This window comes from Typopeltis vanoorti, chromosome 5 (genome assembly GCF_054136105.1).
Source record: "Typopeltis vanoorti isolate ZY-2024b chromosome 5, IOZ_Tvanoo_1.0, whole genome shotgun sequence".
NCBI lineage: Eukaryota > Metazoa > Arthropoda > Arachnida > Uropygi > Thelyphonidae > Typopeltis > Typopeltis vanoorti.
Window position 1 is genome coordinate 102,689,251 of NC_143553.1, and position 17,566 is coordinate 102,706,816.

A 17,566-nucleotide genomic window follows, 5' to 3' on the forward strand; every position below is an offset into this window, starting at 1 on the left:
CCATATAATTTAGATTTCATCCATTCAGGAACATCGTCTATCCATGTCCTCCTCCTTCTCTCTTGTTCCCTCTATCTTTCCTTCTAAAATTACTTTACTGAATCTGGCTGACCCTCTCATTGTATGTCGGGCCATTCTCATCTTCCTATTCCTGATGTCTCTGACTAGTTGGTTTTTCATTTTCATCATTCGTAGCACCTCTACATTTATCATTTTATCTCTCCTTGAGGTTCTTTCCTTGCGGGCTCTTCTATAGCACCACAACTCGAATGCTTGTATTCTTTTCATTATCCATTTATCCAATATCCAGTTTTCGCATTCGTAATTTAAGACTGACCACACACATATGTTTTGATTATTCTTAGTTTTGTTTTGCTTTCAGTATTGTTTCTAAGGATGTATCCATTATTCCAGAAGGCGGCTGCTTTTGCCTTTCAGATTCTGGTTTGTATTTCTTCTTTCCTTTTCCCAGTCTCTGTGAATATACATCCGAGGTAATTGTATGTTTCCACTTGTTGTATGTTATGAAATAACACTTCTAGTTTGCTTTTTATTGTACTTCCTTTATGTGGTATCCTGTGTTTGATCTTTTTAAGGTTTAATTCTATTCAATACTCTTTTCCATTTTGGATTATCTTGGTTAGCATTTCTTCCAATTCAGTATTTGAATCAGCTATGAACACAGTATCATTGGCATATCTTATATTATTTATGTAATTTTTCCATTGATCTCAATTCCTATTTCCATTTCCTCTATGTTCTTTATTAGATGTTCATTATAGATGTTAAATAATATTGGGGAAATTATGCATCTATGTCTTACATCTCTTTTTAATGTCCATGCTCCATGCTCTTCTCATCTACTTGCAAGCCAGTTTTTTGTCCCAATTATAGTTGTGCAATTATTTTCAGGTCTTTTTTTGGCACTATCATACTCTTTAAGAATTTGTAATAATTTATCGTGTTTAACTCTCAAATGCCTTCTGGAAGTCTATAAAGCGTAGATGCACCAATCTGCCTAAATGAATTGTTCTTTCAATTATACAAGATAGGTTCCAGATGGCATTTATTGTGCCTTTTCCTTCCAAAACTATTCCATGTTTCACTAATTTGGTTTGATATTTTTGCATGTATTCAATTATTTATTATCTTTAGTATAATCGTAGAGGTGTGTGAGATTGGACAAAGTTCTATACTCTTCATATCTATATGTGTTGTTGCTTTTTTGGGATTGGGATACAGACTGATCATTTGAAATCCTCCAGTATCTTCCCTGTGTTGTATATATTCTATATAATGTCTCTTAAACAATCCCTTCCATCTTTTCACAAGTTTTTAATTATTTCTGCCAGTATGTTATCTCAGAAAGATGTTAGCAGAGGTAATCTCATGTGGTACAGCCACTTAAACAGAATGAAGAGGAAAGGCTAGCAAAACAAGTGTTCTTTGCCAGGATGACAAGAAAAAGATCCAGAGGAAGACCAAGATCTAGGTGTACTGAGAACAGTAAAAAGTGCTTTAGTAGAGATAAATATAGGTTCTGATAATATTAAAGTGCTGACAGATAACAGATTAATTTATAGGAAAATTGTTGATAAGCAGTTAGTAATGATGTAACTTTTTCATGTCATCATCATCATCATCAACAACCATGGGTTCAATGCCTGTAGGTGTCTGCTGCCATCTTGATATGATTCTTCCATTGCATTCTGTTTTGTGCAAGATGACTCAATTTGTGTATAGAGTTTCCGCACCATTTGACAATGTCATCACCCCATTCTCTGTTTGGTCTTCCTCTTTTGTTCTTTCCTTCAATCATTCCAAACAGCAACGTTTTTAATTTTCTCTCATCATTCATTCTACATATATGGCCAAATAGATGCAGTTCCTTTTGATTATTTTCTGGATCAGGTTTTCTTTTGGTTGAATTTGTCTGAAGATTTCCTCATTGTTCACTTTCTGTATCCAGCTTATTCTCAAGATCTTTCTATAGCACTTCCTCTCAAATGCCAATATCCTCCTTTCAGATTCTCTCAGGCCTTGCATCCATAGAGCATGCTGCTGAAGATACAGGCTTCTGCAATGCGCAGTTTGGTTTGCATCTTTATAGCTCGGCTCTTCCATATTTTGTCCATGGCTTTTAAAATAGTTGTTGCTCTGGCTATTCTAATTTTTATCTCTTTTTTGGGCTCCAGGTCATGTGGCATCCGAGATATGTGTGTTCCACATTTTCCAGTTGAAATCTATCGTAACTCTGTTCAGTAACTCCTGTTATCCGAATATCATTGTTTTAGCTTTTTCAAAGTTGACATTCAGTGTCCATATCTTTTCCTTCTGTGTATGGTGTTTGCAATGTCTGTTCCAGCCTTGCTGCGTCTTCTTCAATCACGACGATGTCATCTGCAAAGCAGAGGTAGTTTATTCTCATGCCATTTATTGAAATGCCTCCACCTTCTTCTTTAATCTTATCTAGTGTTTTTCCCAGATGTGTGATAAAGATGATTGGTGATATTGGGTCTCCTTGACTAGGGGCAAACCAATCTCCAGTCTTACTGGCTATTCTGATTTTTGCTTGTGCTTGGCTGTTTATATCTTTCAGCAGGCAGATCAATTTATTGTCCACACCATAGGATTCCAAGACAGCCCATGTTATATTTTGGTCAATATTATCAAGTGCTTTTTTGGAAGTCCACGAAAACAGCAATATATCTTTTTGTTCTTTCTTCGAGATGTTTCTGCTATTAGTCTTAGTTGCGAGTATCTGTTGCACTGTACTTCGATTTTTCGAAATCCAGCTTGCTCATCAGGAAGATGTGCCTCCACATGACCCTTTAGGCATTCTGTTAGTATTTTCATCAGCACTTTGCCAAGATGACTCATCAATGCAATAGTTCTGTAATTGGTGCATTCTAAAGCACTGCCTTTCTTATGAAGAACAACCAAGACCGATTTTTTTCACTCTTTGGGGGCATACCCTGATCTCCATATTTCATTACACAGCTTATGTATTTCTTTTGCAACTGATTCTCCCCCATATTTTAGCATCTCGCCTATTATGTTGTCATTTCCAGGACTGTTGTTGTTCTTGATATGTTTTATAGCCTTATTCACCTCCTCTTCCAAGATGACATTTTCAAAGATTTCTGCTGGTGGAGAGATTGCTTTTAGTTCTGTGATTACTTCTGTTGCAGTATCGTTTAGTTGATTTTTATATAGTTTGCTGCAATGTCTTGTCTATCATTTCTTTACCATTTTCATCTTTGACTGCTACTGATCTTGTTTGCCACTTCCTGTTAACATTTCTTATAAGTTTGTAGACCTCTCTAGTTTTGTGTTCTCCATAGTACTGTTCAATGTCTTCGTACTGGTCCTCCAACCATTTGGCTTTATCAGATCTTGCTGCTTTCCATACTTCATTGTATTTTTTGAGTATAACTCATCTGCTGCCTCTGAATTATCTCTTTTAAGTTTAAGTTCTCTTTTCTTTTGTACCAGTTTTAGGGTTTCCTGAGTTATCCATTTTGTAGTATATTATAATATACCCTCCCCCTTGAGGTATCACGAATTTTATGATCAATAAAAAAACAATGCAGTCAGGAATACATATCCATACTTGAAGTAGAAAAAGCCATCAAAAGCCTGAAATGTGGAAAAGCAGCAAGAGTAGATGATATTTGACCAGAAATGCTGAAGTATGGAGATATAAAAGTCTTACAGTGACTGCACTGCATAGTTCAGCAGGCCTAGACAGAGGGACGAATTCCCGATGACTGGAGTTGAGCTCTCATAGTACCCATATATAAAAAGGGAAATAAAACTGAATTGTGAGAATTACAGAGGTATTTCATTACTGAGTGTTCCTGGTAAGATATATGCAAGTATACTTGAAAAGCAGTTGAGAAGGATTGTGGAAGAGAAGCTTAGTGAAGAACAAGCTGGATTCAGGCCAAATAGAGACTGTCAGGATCAGATTTTCACCTTACGACAGATAATTGAGAAATCATAGGAATATAACAAAGATCTGTATTTAAGTTTTGTAGATCTGGAAAACACATATGACAAGGTGCCAAGAGAGAAGCTATTCAATATGCTACAGTTAAATGGTGTCAATGGGACATTATATCCAGCAATACTTATAGTCTTTATTTAAGTTGTAAGTCAGCAGTTAGAATTGAAGGAAGTACTGGAGGTTGTTTAATGTTAAATATGGTGTGAGACAAGGATGTACATTATCTCCTCTGTTATTCATTATTTATATGGATCACATTATGAAGGAAAGTGGTATTAAACCTGATATCAAAATTGGAGATGTTAATGTCAGCTCTTTTGCTTTATGCGGATGATGTTATACTCCTAAATAAATCTGCTACAACTCTGCAAGATTCCTTGACTAAATTGAATAACTGTTGTAATAGATATGTTATGAAGGTCAGCATTAAAAAAGACGAAGATAATGAAAATAGACAGAAACATTAAAATGTCAAGTGCATTGTGAATGAAGAACCTGTAGAACAAGTAAAACATTTCAGCTACTTAGGCACAATTTTTGGTGAAGATGGAAAAAGACAACAGAATCAAGAAAGCTGGTATGGTATGAAGTCAACTGAATAAATTCATATGGAATAAGAGAGAAATTAGCTAAAACACTAAATTAGCTGTATACAAGACCATGTTCAAACCAGTTTTAACTTATGGATCTGAGAGCTGGGTTAGAAGTAAAACGCTGGACCAAAGACTATAGACTGCTGATATGAGAGTCCTGAGACAGATTAGGGGTGTGAACATGGCATCAATGGCAATTTCGTCTTAAATGCAAGGATATTAGGAAAGAACTTGACATTGTCAGTATTCAGGAATGCATTAGCAGAGCTAATCTCATGTGGTCACTTAAACAGAATAAATAAAGACCTTGTATTTCTTAATATAATGCTCCATTGACACCGTACAACTAAAGCATTTTGAATAGCTTTTCTCTTGGCACCTTGTCATATGCCTTTTCCAGATCAACAAAACTTAAATACAGATCTTTGTTATATTCCTGTGATTTCTCAACTATTTGTCGTAAAATGAAAATCGGATCCTGACAGCCTCTATTTCTCCTGATTCCAGCTTCCCTTCCACAATCCTTTTCAACCATTTTTCAAGTATACTTGCATAAATATTACCAGGAACACTAAGTAGGGAAATACCTCTGTAATTCTCACATTCAGTTTTATTTCCCTTTTTATATATGGGTATTACGAGAGCGCTACCCCAATCATCGGGAATGCCTTCTGAACTATGCAGTGCAGCCACTATAACACATTTATACCTGTTATAGTCCATACTTCAGCATTTCTAGTCAAATATCATCTACTCCTGCTGCCTTTCCACATTTAGGCCTTTGATGGCTTTTTCTACTTCAAGTATGGATATGTAATCCTGACTACATGTCTGTTGAGGGTTTTTTTACCACTGTGCTATCACTGCTTGTTTCATTTAGCAATTTTTTGAAGTAATTACTCCATACTTCAAGGATATCTTTTTTCACCAGTTTTTCATGTCACCTTTATCATCTCTAATTCCTATTACAGCACTCTTTCCTCCATTTTTGAGCTTTTTTTACAACCTGCAGAATATTTTGCCGCCACCTTGATATTTATTTTTTATGTTCTTAACAAAGTCTTCCCATGACTTTTGTTTAGCTTTCTTACATTTGTCCCTGTATTCTCTAAGAACACAAGCTGACTTATTTGCCAGAAACTTTTGATATGCTTTCTTCTTTTCCTTCACTGCCTCTTTAAGTTCCTGTTTCCACCATGGAGTTCTGATTTTTCTGTCCTTGCAAACAACCTCACAACATGCCTCTCGGGCTGACTCAATCGATGTTTTCTTCAGGATTTGCCACTGAATCCCCCATGGTTTGCTTCCTGTTCTCAAACTCTCATTTTTTTCTTGAATAAAATTTGTGTATTTTAGTCTACATTTCACATCTGAGAGCTGCTCAACTTTTATACTTTAAAATATTTTTTGCATATTCTTTTCAATATGAAATTCAGTTTTATCCTACTCAAGACTAAATGGTGATCACTTCCAATTTCAAATCTTCTGTACACTGTAGTGATATAATACTGCCATTAATGCTATTTGTTCACTCCCTCCCGATCTCTCTCTCAGCACTCTCATACCTGTGGTCTCCTGGCTTTGATCAAGTGTTTTATTTCCCAGCTCTCAGATCCATAATTAAAATTGGTTTGAACACTCTTGTATATAGCTAGTTTACTGTTTTTAACTAATTTTTCTCTTATTCCATTTATAAATTTATTCAGTTGCCTTCTTACCATACCAGCTTTGCTAATTTTGCTGTCTGTCTCTCTATTTATACTATCTTTACTAAAAATTGTGCCTACATAGCTGAAATGTTTACTTGTTCTATAGGTTCCCCACTACTTGTTTTTATCCAGAAATGGTCACTATATTATTCATATAGAAGGTTTTTCACTAGTTGTGAAGATACTTAATGGACAAACTTTGATTGCTTACACTGGGGTAAAGAATTAAACAAGCATATGATTACTTGGAATGTATAATTTGCTATATTGTTTATTTTATTTTATTTTTTATTAAAAGTGCAGAAAATAGATAATTTCCACCATTATTCACTTGATTGGAATTGAATATTTATTTATTATCAAATAACAATACCTATCTTTTTTTTTTTTTTGAAATGCAGCCCTCTTATAAACTTTTTTTTTAGAAAAAAATTGTTTAAAAGAGTGATTAAAATAAATATCCTCTCTTGTCAAGGGTCATCTCCATCCAGGAAGTTAAGTATTTGTGTCTGCCTGTATCCATAATCTGTAGTAGAAAGGTATCATGGTGGGGCTCTAATCTCTCGTATCTCTGTAGATATGTGTGGGTGTTCACTGGCAAGTTCCTATTTTGAAGGATGAAAAACTCAAGTTCCGGAGGGGGAACCCTACACCTATGAGACCACTAACTCACCATTGATTGAAAACACCTGATATAGGTTCCTCTCATCATACTTGGGATTCAAACCTGGGTCTTTCCAACCAAATGACTCGCTATACCAACTGAGCTATGAAAGCTGAAAATGAATATATTTAATCTTAAATTTCAACAATAAAAATTATTGTAGGTTTCATTTTGTTTTCCTTCACCTGTTGACAGTTTTATTATTCCGTTTTGTAGAATTTCAATTAATTTTCCCACTACTGAATGAACTACATTCAGTAGTTGGATGTATATTATACATCCCACTACATTCAGTACATATTTAAAGAAAAATTTTATTTCTCTTTAAATATGTGGTCTTAAATTACAGTGATTACTTGATAAAAGTACAGGTAATCCTCGTATAATGCGGTACTTATACAACGCGGTTTCGATATAACGCGGTCTAAAATTGCAGTAACCCTTGTTGAACATGGTGCTTATACAACACGGTCTACAAATTGTAGTAACCCTTTATCTTTTCATATGTTTTTCACCACACGACTTAAAATCAAATTTTATCTTCGTTAAATTTGTGTCTGCCTGTATCCTGCATGTAATTATAAGTAGCGAATTTATGTTAGGGGAAATACCCTTTAGCATGCATGTACCTCAATGTTTTACCGTATAAAACGTTTATTGTTGAAAATTGTCCTCGTTTCTGCAAGGAAAGTGCATTAGAAATCATAAGTGTGTTCATCTCAAGCTGAGCACTTTATTTTCTGGTGAGTTACATACGATATGTAATGCTTGCTTTTTTGTGTAAAAAATTATTTTTATAGTAATGGCCATAAACTGCAACGAAAGGGAAAAACCAACATTGAAAACAAAATTAATTTCTAATTAAGAGGGAGATGTTAAATCCCGCTTTAGTTTATAGCCGGGTACAAAACTAGGGTCGAAATCCATTAACAAATTCACCGGTAAAATAGCCTTTCGGCTTTTATCTTTGAAAATTAATTTCTCTCGAAGAAAAATATTCAAAATCTTGGATCAGTTGAAAAATGGAGAAGAACCAGGAGTTTTTGCAGGGACTTTGATTTTAAATGAATCAACAATTCGAACAATCAAACAAAATGAACATAAAATCCGAGAAAGTGTATTGCTGGGTCAACGATAAGTGCAAAGCGAGTTGCTCATGTACGTGATATTCTAATGGAAAAATGGAGAAATCTCTAATGATTTCGATAGAAGATTGCACCTCAAAAGAAAATTCCTATGGATGGAAATCTTATTAAACAAAAAATTCTCAAAGTTTATAAACATTTATAGTGCAGACCAGGTGTTCAATGCAGATGAATCTAGGTTATATTGGAAAAAAGTGCAAAAACACACCTATATTTCGAAAAATGAAAGATCAGCTCCTGGATTCAACGCAATTTACAGACAAAAATTACTCTTGTTAAAACGTTATTTTCTTGACCAGGAAAACTATGGAAATGACTTCTGTTTGGATTTATTGATCAAGTATTTTTTAGAACAACTATGTTATACCAACTAGTTTCACCAACTGAGGCTGTTGGCATCTTCAGGGGTACATAACTGATATAAGGCACTTAAAGCTAAAAACTGTTACAGATTATAAATCAACCGATTCCAATTATATTTGACAAAACATAATGCGTACAATACATGCATAGCGCATGTATGATCTCACTTGTTGTTATTTAGGAACGTTCTATAATTGGCACTATAATTCAGTTCTTGTATGTTTAGAGATCTAATGAGGGTCTTCCAGATCTTTACAGCATACTCTGCTCGTGCGGTTTAAATTACATCAGCCAAACTTCAAGAAGCCTTGAGATTAGACAAAGGGAGCACATTGGAGACGTTAATAACAATAGAGAAGAAAAATCAGGTTTATCCTTTCATTTCTCAAGAACTAACCATATCATAGAGTGGGATAAAAGCTCCGTTCCTTACATTGAAGAGGATTTCCGCTCCCGAATAATTAAAGAAGCCGCTACAGTTGCCCGTTCTGTACAAAATCTTAACAGGAATCAAGGATTTATCTTGCCCGAGATCTGGAAGACCGTCATTAGATCTCTAAACATACAAGAACTAAATTATAGTACCAATTATAGAACGTTCCTAAATAACAACAAGTGAGATCATACACGCGTTATGTTTTGTCAAATATAATTGGAATCAGTTGATTTATAGTCTGTAACAATTTTTAGCTTTTTTATATCAGTTATGTACCCTGAAGATGCCAAAAGTCTCAGTTGGTGAAACTAGTTGGTATAACATAGTTGGTCTAAAAAATACTTGATCAATAAATCCAAATAGAAGTCATTTCCATAGAATTACTCTACTGTTTTGTAGTAATGCATCAGGTGATTACATGACAAAACCAGTGTTTATTAACCAATCCTCAAATTCTCGTGCTATGAAAGATTAAAATATGCACTATTTTATTTGCCTAAAACATTTATGCATTATGTGCAATGAAGTTTAAGTAAGATTTGTAATTTTTATACTTTTATACTATGTATTTGTTTCATAGTTATATGTTTTTTTACCTTACCTTACCTGAATTAAATAAAAATATATTTTTTGTTGGATATGTCATTGTTGTTTATATAATTTAAAAAAAAAATGATTTCAGAACATAACCCTACTTTTTCAATGTGATCTGAGACTCGCATAACACGATTTATATAACGCAGCATTTCTGTGGAACCTAACATCCGCATTATACAAAGGTTACCTGTAATTTATTAGTTATTTTTAACATATCTACCCTTTTCACAAAATGGGTTTTGAAATGATACATTCTTCTTTTGCAGGACAATTTCCAGTTCAATATCATGTGTCTCTTTAACCCGTGTACTGTGTTTTGGTTATTTTGAGCAATGTGCTCTAGATTTCTTTACTTTAAAACCCAAAGTCTGGCTTTTAGTATGTTGACAATGTTTTTATTATATGGTCCCATGGCCAGGCTTTAGACACTTTCCTCAGCCACCTAAACAAACAACACAAATACATACAATTGAAATTGAAGTCAAAACACACTTCCATTTCTAGATACACTTGTCACACATCTTCCTTCTGGCAGTCTTGCCTTCACTGTTACCATAAGCGCACATATACTGACCAATATATACACATAAACTCACCACCACCCAGCACAAAAACTAAGCATCATTAACACACTAAAAAAAACAGAGCTTTGAAGATTTGCTCCAATGAGAAAGCACTTGCACATGAATTAAAAATTATCAGCAGTACTTTCCTAAAAAAATGACTACAGCAAAAATAACAAAACTCTTCACAAGACTGAACCTGATAATAAAAAAACTAGATTACAATAAAGCTGTAGCCAATCCATACATTAAAGGGATATTAGATAAAATAAACAGAATACTACAGAAATTTAACCTTAATACCCACCTTTAAACCTTCTTCAAAATTAAAGAACATATTCAACTCCTCGGAGAATCCCCCTTCCTACTTTGACCCATCCTGGAGTATGCCGTATTCATTGCGCTTGTAACTTTCTTTATTAATTAATAAAATAATATTAATAATATTAATATTCCTGAAAAAAAGGAACTCTGACCTTTCTGATCATACCCTAAATATTCTACATAGAATTGACTGAAAAGGCACCTGTTCATTACAATATACCAAAACATGATATGAGCGTAAATTTAAAGAGGCATGTGAAATTGTAATCGGCTACCTAATCTTAACAATAATGATAGTTAAGAAACCCCAAGAATATGGATGGCACATATTCTACCCACTTAGCCTTTTGTTCTAAGAGTTCATCATAAATTATAATTAGGACCATAGTACTCCAGGATATTAGTATATAACAAACTCTTATGTTAAATTATGGATTAAATAAATAAATTCCGTGTGATGATACAGTGTTCCCCCTTTTTATGGGAGTTCACAGTACCATCTAGTCACCCCCCCCCCCAAAAAAAAAAAAAAAAAAAAAAAAATTATCCAGGCTCCGGAAATGGCATAGGCTGACAGATCAGACCTATGACTGGGTCAGTATTCCTGACTGTAATCTGTGTGTGTGTCCTTGGACCGGTTTGCCTGCTTGTGGGATGAAAAACACCAGATAAACTGGTGGGAAAAAACCCTGCTGTCCATGCCCAAGACCGGCTAACTTAGCTGTAGCTGAGGAAGATCCTTGAGCTCCTCACGTCGTTGATGGGAATCGAACCTAGGACACTCCTTCCCTAGGCATATGGTTGCGAAGCGCAAAGCCACTAGGCTAACCACACTGACAATTATGGATTAGGCCATCCCTATTGATGTATTAAAAGTATTGATATGAATTTATTCTCTGACCATATTATAAATAGGATATAGCTTTGGTGTAGTTTTTTTTTCCCTCCTACTAGATGTCAGATCAGTAGAATAATAGCTGCTCAAATTATTGTCTTTTTGGCATACTGTTTGAAATGCAATGTAGTTTGCCTCTGTGTGTGTGTGTTTCAGATGGTGACTTTATTCAGTATGTGAATTTTTGATTTTCCTTATTTATTCTCTTTTCTTTTGTTATAGAAATCTGGGATAGAGATGGAGATGTCTTTTGCTGTGGCTAAAAATGCACCAAATAAAAAAACATTTACAAATAACAATCATGCCACAAGTGAGAAAGGAACTGATGACCAGATGGACATAGATGTGAGCAGTCAGAAGAGTTCAACAGAACAAAGTTTAACTAATGATGAACAGCTGCTAGAGGAAGAGGCAGAAGAAGAGCTAAGAAAGACAGAGTTACAGAAAAATGGCAGTGAAGTAAACAAAGATAGCCTAGTTCCTGTCAGGTATTGAAATTAAATTATGAAAAAGTTTTTTTAAAAAAAAAAGCATGAGTTGTTTCTCCAGCTTGAAATTCTATCCTTGATTAAGTCTCATATTTCTCTACAAATATTTCAACATGTTAATGACTCATGCGATTTTCATCCTACTTTTAATTTTAAACAATGAATTGTGCTGCTGTTTCTGTGTTATTCAGTAATCCTGCAATTAATTAATTGAGTTAATTATATTGACTGCTCTCATGATGTCTCACTACTTCTCTATTACACAGAAGCTCAAAATGTTCTGCTCCTCTTCTGTCATAGCAGATAGAACCTCCTAATGTGCATTTATAATCCTGCCATCCTCAAATTCTTTTAATCAAGAATCAATCACATTTCACTTGTCAGTTTTTCTTTGAGCTGATTAAATGATTAGGTATAAATGTCAATCCTCCTCACTATCTCAGTTGAGTTGAATAAGTTTTACTCTATCACTTTTCTCAAGAAACTACAATTGGCAGTAATTTAAATTAGTTGTTAATAATTTCTCTATAATCTAGGACAAGAAAAGAGGAGGGGGGGAGGGACTGTGTGAGACAGTAATACTCAGTGTCCCCATTAAATAAGACAAAATTCATTTAAAATTCTACCAATTTTAAAACCTCAATTGAAGATCTAACATTAAATAATACAGATATATTGGTAAGCTTTGACATCACCTCACTGTTCACCAATGTTCACTTTCAATGACACTTTAACACTTAAAAAACTTCCTTCTGATATCTTATCTCTTTTCTTTTGCCATCAACTCTGATTACTTTCTTGGAGGAATAAAATTTCCAAACAGATAGAGGGAACTGCTATGGGTTTTCCCCCTCTCATCCCCACTTGTCAATATTTACATGGAAAACTCTGAGAAATGAGCCATAGACTCATCCCCCCCCCCAAAAAAAAACCTTCTGTCTTGCTAAGATATGTAGATAATGTGTTTTCTATTTGGCCCAGACACATTACGCTTCTGTCTCTGTCACCTCAGTAGACTACATCCTAAAATCTAGTTTAAGATGAAAAAGGAAAATAACAATAGTTTACCTTTTTGAATGATAATCTCTCTTTCACTGTATACAGAAAACCCACTCACACAAGTAGATGAAACTCTTTCATAATTTAATTTCAATACCTGACAGATACATTCACAAACTTTCCCACCACCACCACACCTCCCAACAATATGGCATCATTCAAACTCTGACTAATAGAACCTACAATGTTTGTTCCTGTGGACCCTCTCTTTTAATGGAACTCAACCATATGCATAACACCTTTCTATCCAAGAGCTATAGTTAAAAGAATTTAAAAAAATAATAATAATCAATCCCTTCAGCAGGATTATTTCAGAAATGCCATCACCATCCCTTTTGACTGGGGGGGGGGGGGGAGTAATTAGAGAAAAAAAAGTCAGATCTTTGAAAAAGTACAACCTCTACACAGCTTTTAAGACCCACCAGAAACTTGCTGCCCTTATTCATTCTACCAAAGATCAGCTCCCCTCCTCTCTAAGTGCCAGGATATAAAGTACCCTGTTCTTGCAAGTTAGCATACTTCAGACAGACATCTAGATCAGCTATGATCCATTTAGATTAACACAAAATTTACATCTGCAATCACAACTATGGTCAGTCTGGTTTTGCAGACCATGTATTGGATACCACTCATAGGATCTTCTGAAAGAAAAGCATCATGTTCCATCACAGTTAATTTAAAAAAGACTATTTTAGTATCTGCAGCAGCATCAAAAATCAACCAAATTTAAACATATACAGGTGCAGAAACCTTCCCAAAATTTGGAACATTAATTGTCAGAGGTCCCAATTTATATCCTAGACCACTTAAATGTTCATTCAGAGTGCATCACCTAGATAAAACTTTAAGTCATCATAGCCACGTTTCATTGAATATTGTGTTGCATTTGTGTGTGTGTTACAAGTGTTATTTCTACTCCCTTAAGATGTCTCAGTGACTGAGACAAAATATTGGAAGCATTGAAATTAGTTTTTAATACTTTCTTAGTACTGTCAATACTCCATTAAACCTCCAATATAATTTCCTAACATATTAAAAAAAAAAAATATATATATATATATATATATTTGTGTGTGTGTGTGTGTGTGTGTGTCCGAAAGGTACAGTGTACCTTTCGGCCACACACACACACACAGTGTACCTTTACCGAAAGGTAAAGTGTGTACACACACACACACACACACACACACACACACACACACACACACACACATACGTACATACATAAACAAAATCAAACTAGTACTTTTCAAAATCTGCTAATCTCCCACAAAGGGGATAGACATAGACCATCTGATTTGTTTTTATTACAAAGAAGTAAAGGTTCACATTTCTTTATAAAGATGTTCTATAAGAAATGACATAATTGGCATTACTGAGACAGAGACAAAAACAAGTGAGATCTTAATAAATAATAAGTACAGGATGTTATTTTCAGGCCATAATGATCAAGGAAAAGGAGTAGCAGCAATAGCATTCAACACCAAACATGAAGATAAACTTCTTGATTGGAAAGCAGTTTCCAAGAGAATTATGTGGGCAGACTTAAAAATGGGAAAATGGACGGTGAAACTTATTTGTGCCTATCATCCTGCTGCTTAAGGGTCAAAGCTGTATAACTGAGAGGAGACCTCCACATAGCCTTTAAAGGAATGCGGAGAACCGACCAGGGCTTCTGACCTAATGTCCAATCCTCACCTTCTCATGGTGCACCCTGTTGGGTATCTACTTTGATACTGAACGAACGAGAATGGGCTGGCAATTTTGGATTTAGCCGACCAAATTGTATTCTTATTGGTTAAACCAAAATAAAAAATGATGGTACAACATGACAAAATTTCATGCCAGCTGGGGCGTCGCCAGGTTAAACAAGGCCCCCGTTGTTTTTGCCAGGGAACCAGGGCGAACAGCGAAAAGTCAGCTACTGAAACAAATCTGAAAACAAACCCCAACTCAACATCACCAGAGTTAAAGATCGGTACTATCAACGTAAGAAGCCTGAATGGCAAAGAAATGGAGCTAGCTGAGGAATTAGATAAGTACCAGATCAACATAATAGGGGTGACTGAAACAAAAAGACAAAAATGGGTGAGATCTTTCTGAGCAATAAATACAAAATGTTATATTCAGGCAATGACAATCAAGGAAAAGAAGGAGTAGCCTTAGTATTCAACACAAAATACGAGGCTAATCTTCTTGAATGGCAGTCAGTCTCAAGTAGAGTAATGTGGGAAAATATGAGAATGGGGAACTGGACAATGAGACTTATTTGTGCCTATGGTCCCACAGAAGGTTCTACTAAGGTAGAAGTGGAGGAATTTTTTGACGCTCTAGAAAAAGCAACTGACACAATGAAAAATGAAAAGTTGGTCCTTGTTGGGGATCTAAATAGCAGAGTAGGAAATGATTGTGAGACATACAAAAATATTTTGGGAAAATTTGGAGAAAAGAGCAAAGCTAATAACAATGGCAAATATCTGTTGGATTTCTGCTCAGGACATGGACTGGTTATTACTAACACCATGTTCCAACATAAAAATGTGCACAAATTCACATGGAGAGAAGAGGCTAGGAATAAGAAAAGTCTCATTGACTATGTTATTGTTGATAGTGATGTTTTCTCCCTGGTGCAGGACACCAGAGTGTACAGAGCATTTGAAATTGGAAGTGATCACTATTTAGTCTTGAGCAGGATAAAATTGAATTTCATATTGAAAAGAATAACACGTAAGAAAGTTTTAAAGCGAATAAAAGTTGAGCAGCTCTCAGATGTAAACTGTAGACTAAAATACATGTACATTATTGAAGAAAAAATGAAAGAGTTTGAGAACAGGAATCAAACCTTGGAGATTCAGTGGCAAACTCTGAAGAAAACATTGATTGATTCTGCCAGAGAGGCATGTGGTGAGGTTGTGTGCAAGGATAAAAAAATCAGAACTCCCTGGTGGACACAGGAAGTTAAAGAGGCAGTGAAGGAAAAGAAGAAAGCATATCAAAAGTTCCTGGCAAATAAGTCAGCTTTTACTCTTACAGAATACAGAGACAAATGTAAGAAAGCTAAACAGTGTGTAAAACTAGCTAAACAAAAGTCATGGGAGGACTTTGGCAAGAATATAGAAAATAAATATCATGAAGGTGGCAAAATATTCTGGAGGTTGTTGAAGAAGCTTAGGAATGGAGGAAAGAGTGCTGTAAAAGGAGTTAGTGATGATAAAGGTGACATGAAAACAGGAGAAAAGGATATCCTTGAAGTATGGAGTAATTACTTTGAAAAACTTCTAAATGAAACAAACAGTGATGACAGCACAATGATAAAAAACACTGACCAGGCATGCAGTCAGGAATACATATCCATACTTGAAGTAGAAAAAGCCATCAAAGGCTTGAAATGTGGAAAGGCAGCAGGAGTAGATGAAATTTGACCAGAAATGCTGAAGTATGGTGGTATAAAAGTCTTACAGTGGCTGCACTGCATAGTTCAGAAAGCCTGGACAGAGGAAGAAATCCCGATGATTGGAGTAGAGCTCTCATAGTACCCATATATAAAAAGGGAAATAAAACTGAATGTGAGAATTACAGAGGTATTTCCCTACTGAGTGTTCCTGGCAAGATCTATGCAAGTATACTTGAGAAACGGTTGAGAAGAATTGTGGAAGAAAAGCTTGAAGAACAAGCTGGATTCAGGCCAAACAGAGGCTGTCAGGATCAGATCTTCACTTTACGACAAATAGTCGAGAAAGCATGGGAATATAACAAAGATCTGTATTTAAGTTTTGTCGATTTGGAAAAGACATATGACAAGGTGCCAAGAGAGAAACTATTCAATAAGCTGCAGTTATATGGTGTCAATGGGACATTATATCAAGTAATATTTGGTCTTCATTTGAGTTGTAAGTCAGCAGTTAGAATTGAAGGAAGTACAGGAAGATGGTTTAATGTTAAATCTGGTGTGAGACAAGGATGCACATTATCCCCTCTGTTATTCATTATCTATATGGATCACATTATGAAGGAAAGTGGTATTAAACCTGATATCAAAATTGGAGATGTTAATGTCAGCTCTTTGCTTTATACGAATGATGTTATACTTCTAAATAAATCCGCTACACATCTGCAAGATTCTCTGACTAAATTGAATAGCTGTTGTAAGAGATATGGTATGAAGGTCAGCAATAAAAAGACAAAAACAATGAAAATAGGCAGAATCATTGAAAATGTCAACTGTGTTGTGAATGGAGAACCTGTGGAACAAGTAAAACATTTCAGCTACTTAGGCACAATTTTTACTGAAGATGGTAAATTAAATATAGAAATAGACAACAGAATCAGCAAAGCTGGTATGGTGGGAAGTGAATTGAATAAATTCATATGGAATAAGAGAGAAATTAGTCGAAACACTAAATTAGCTGTATACAAGACAGTGTTCAAACCAGTTTTAACTTATGGATCTGAGAGCTGGGTCAGAAGTAAAACACTTGATCAAAGACTAGAGACCGCAGATATGAGAGTCCTGAGAAAGATTAGAGGCATTATCAGATGGCATCAATGGCAATGTCATATTAAAAATGAGGATATTAGGAAAGTACTTGACATTGTCAGCATCCAGGAATGCATTAGCAGAGCTAATTTCAAGTGGTATGGTCACTTAAATAGAATGGGAGAGGAAAGATTATCAAAACAAGTGTTCTCTGCCAGGTTGGCAGGAAAACGACCCAGAGGAA

The 17,566-nt window shown here is 35.1% G+C and overlaps 1 protein-coding gene across 1 annotated transcript in view; it reads left to right on the forward strand.

Annotated features, from left to right (window-relative positions):
- The window catches only part of LOC150106699 (sister chromatid cohesion protein PDS5 homolog A-like), a 670,786-nt gene that overhangs the window by 536,326 nt on the left and 116,894 nt on the right, over positions 1-17,566 (forward strand). The window contains exon 29 of the mRNA XM_090393290.1: positions 11,521-11,786. Coding sequence (XP_090249416.1) covers positions 11,521-11,786 — 266 coding nt within the window. The remainder of the gene's footprint in view (positions 1-11,520; positions 11,787-17,566) is intronic.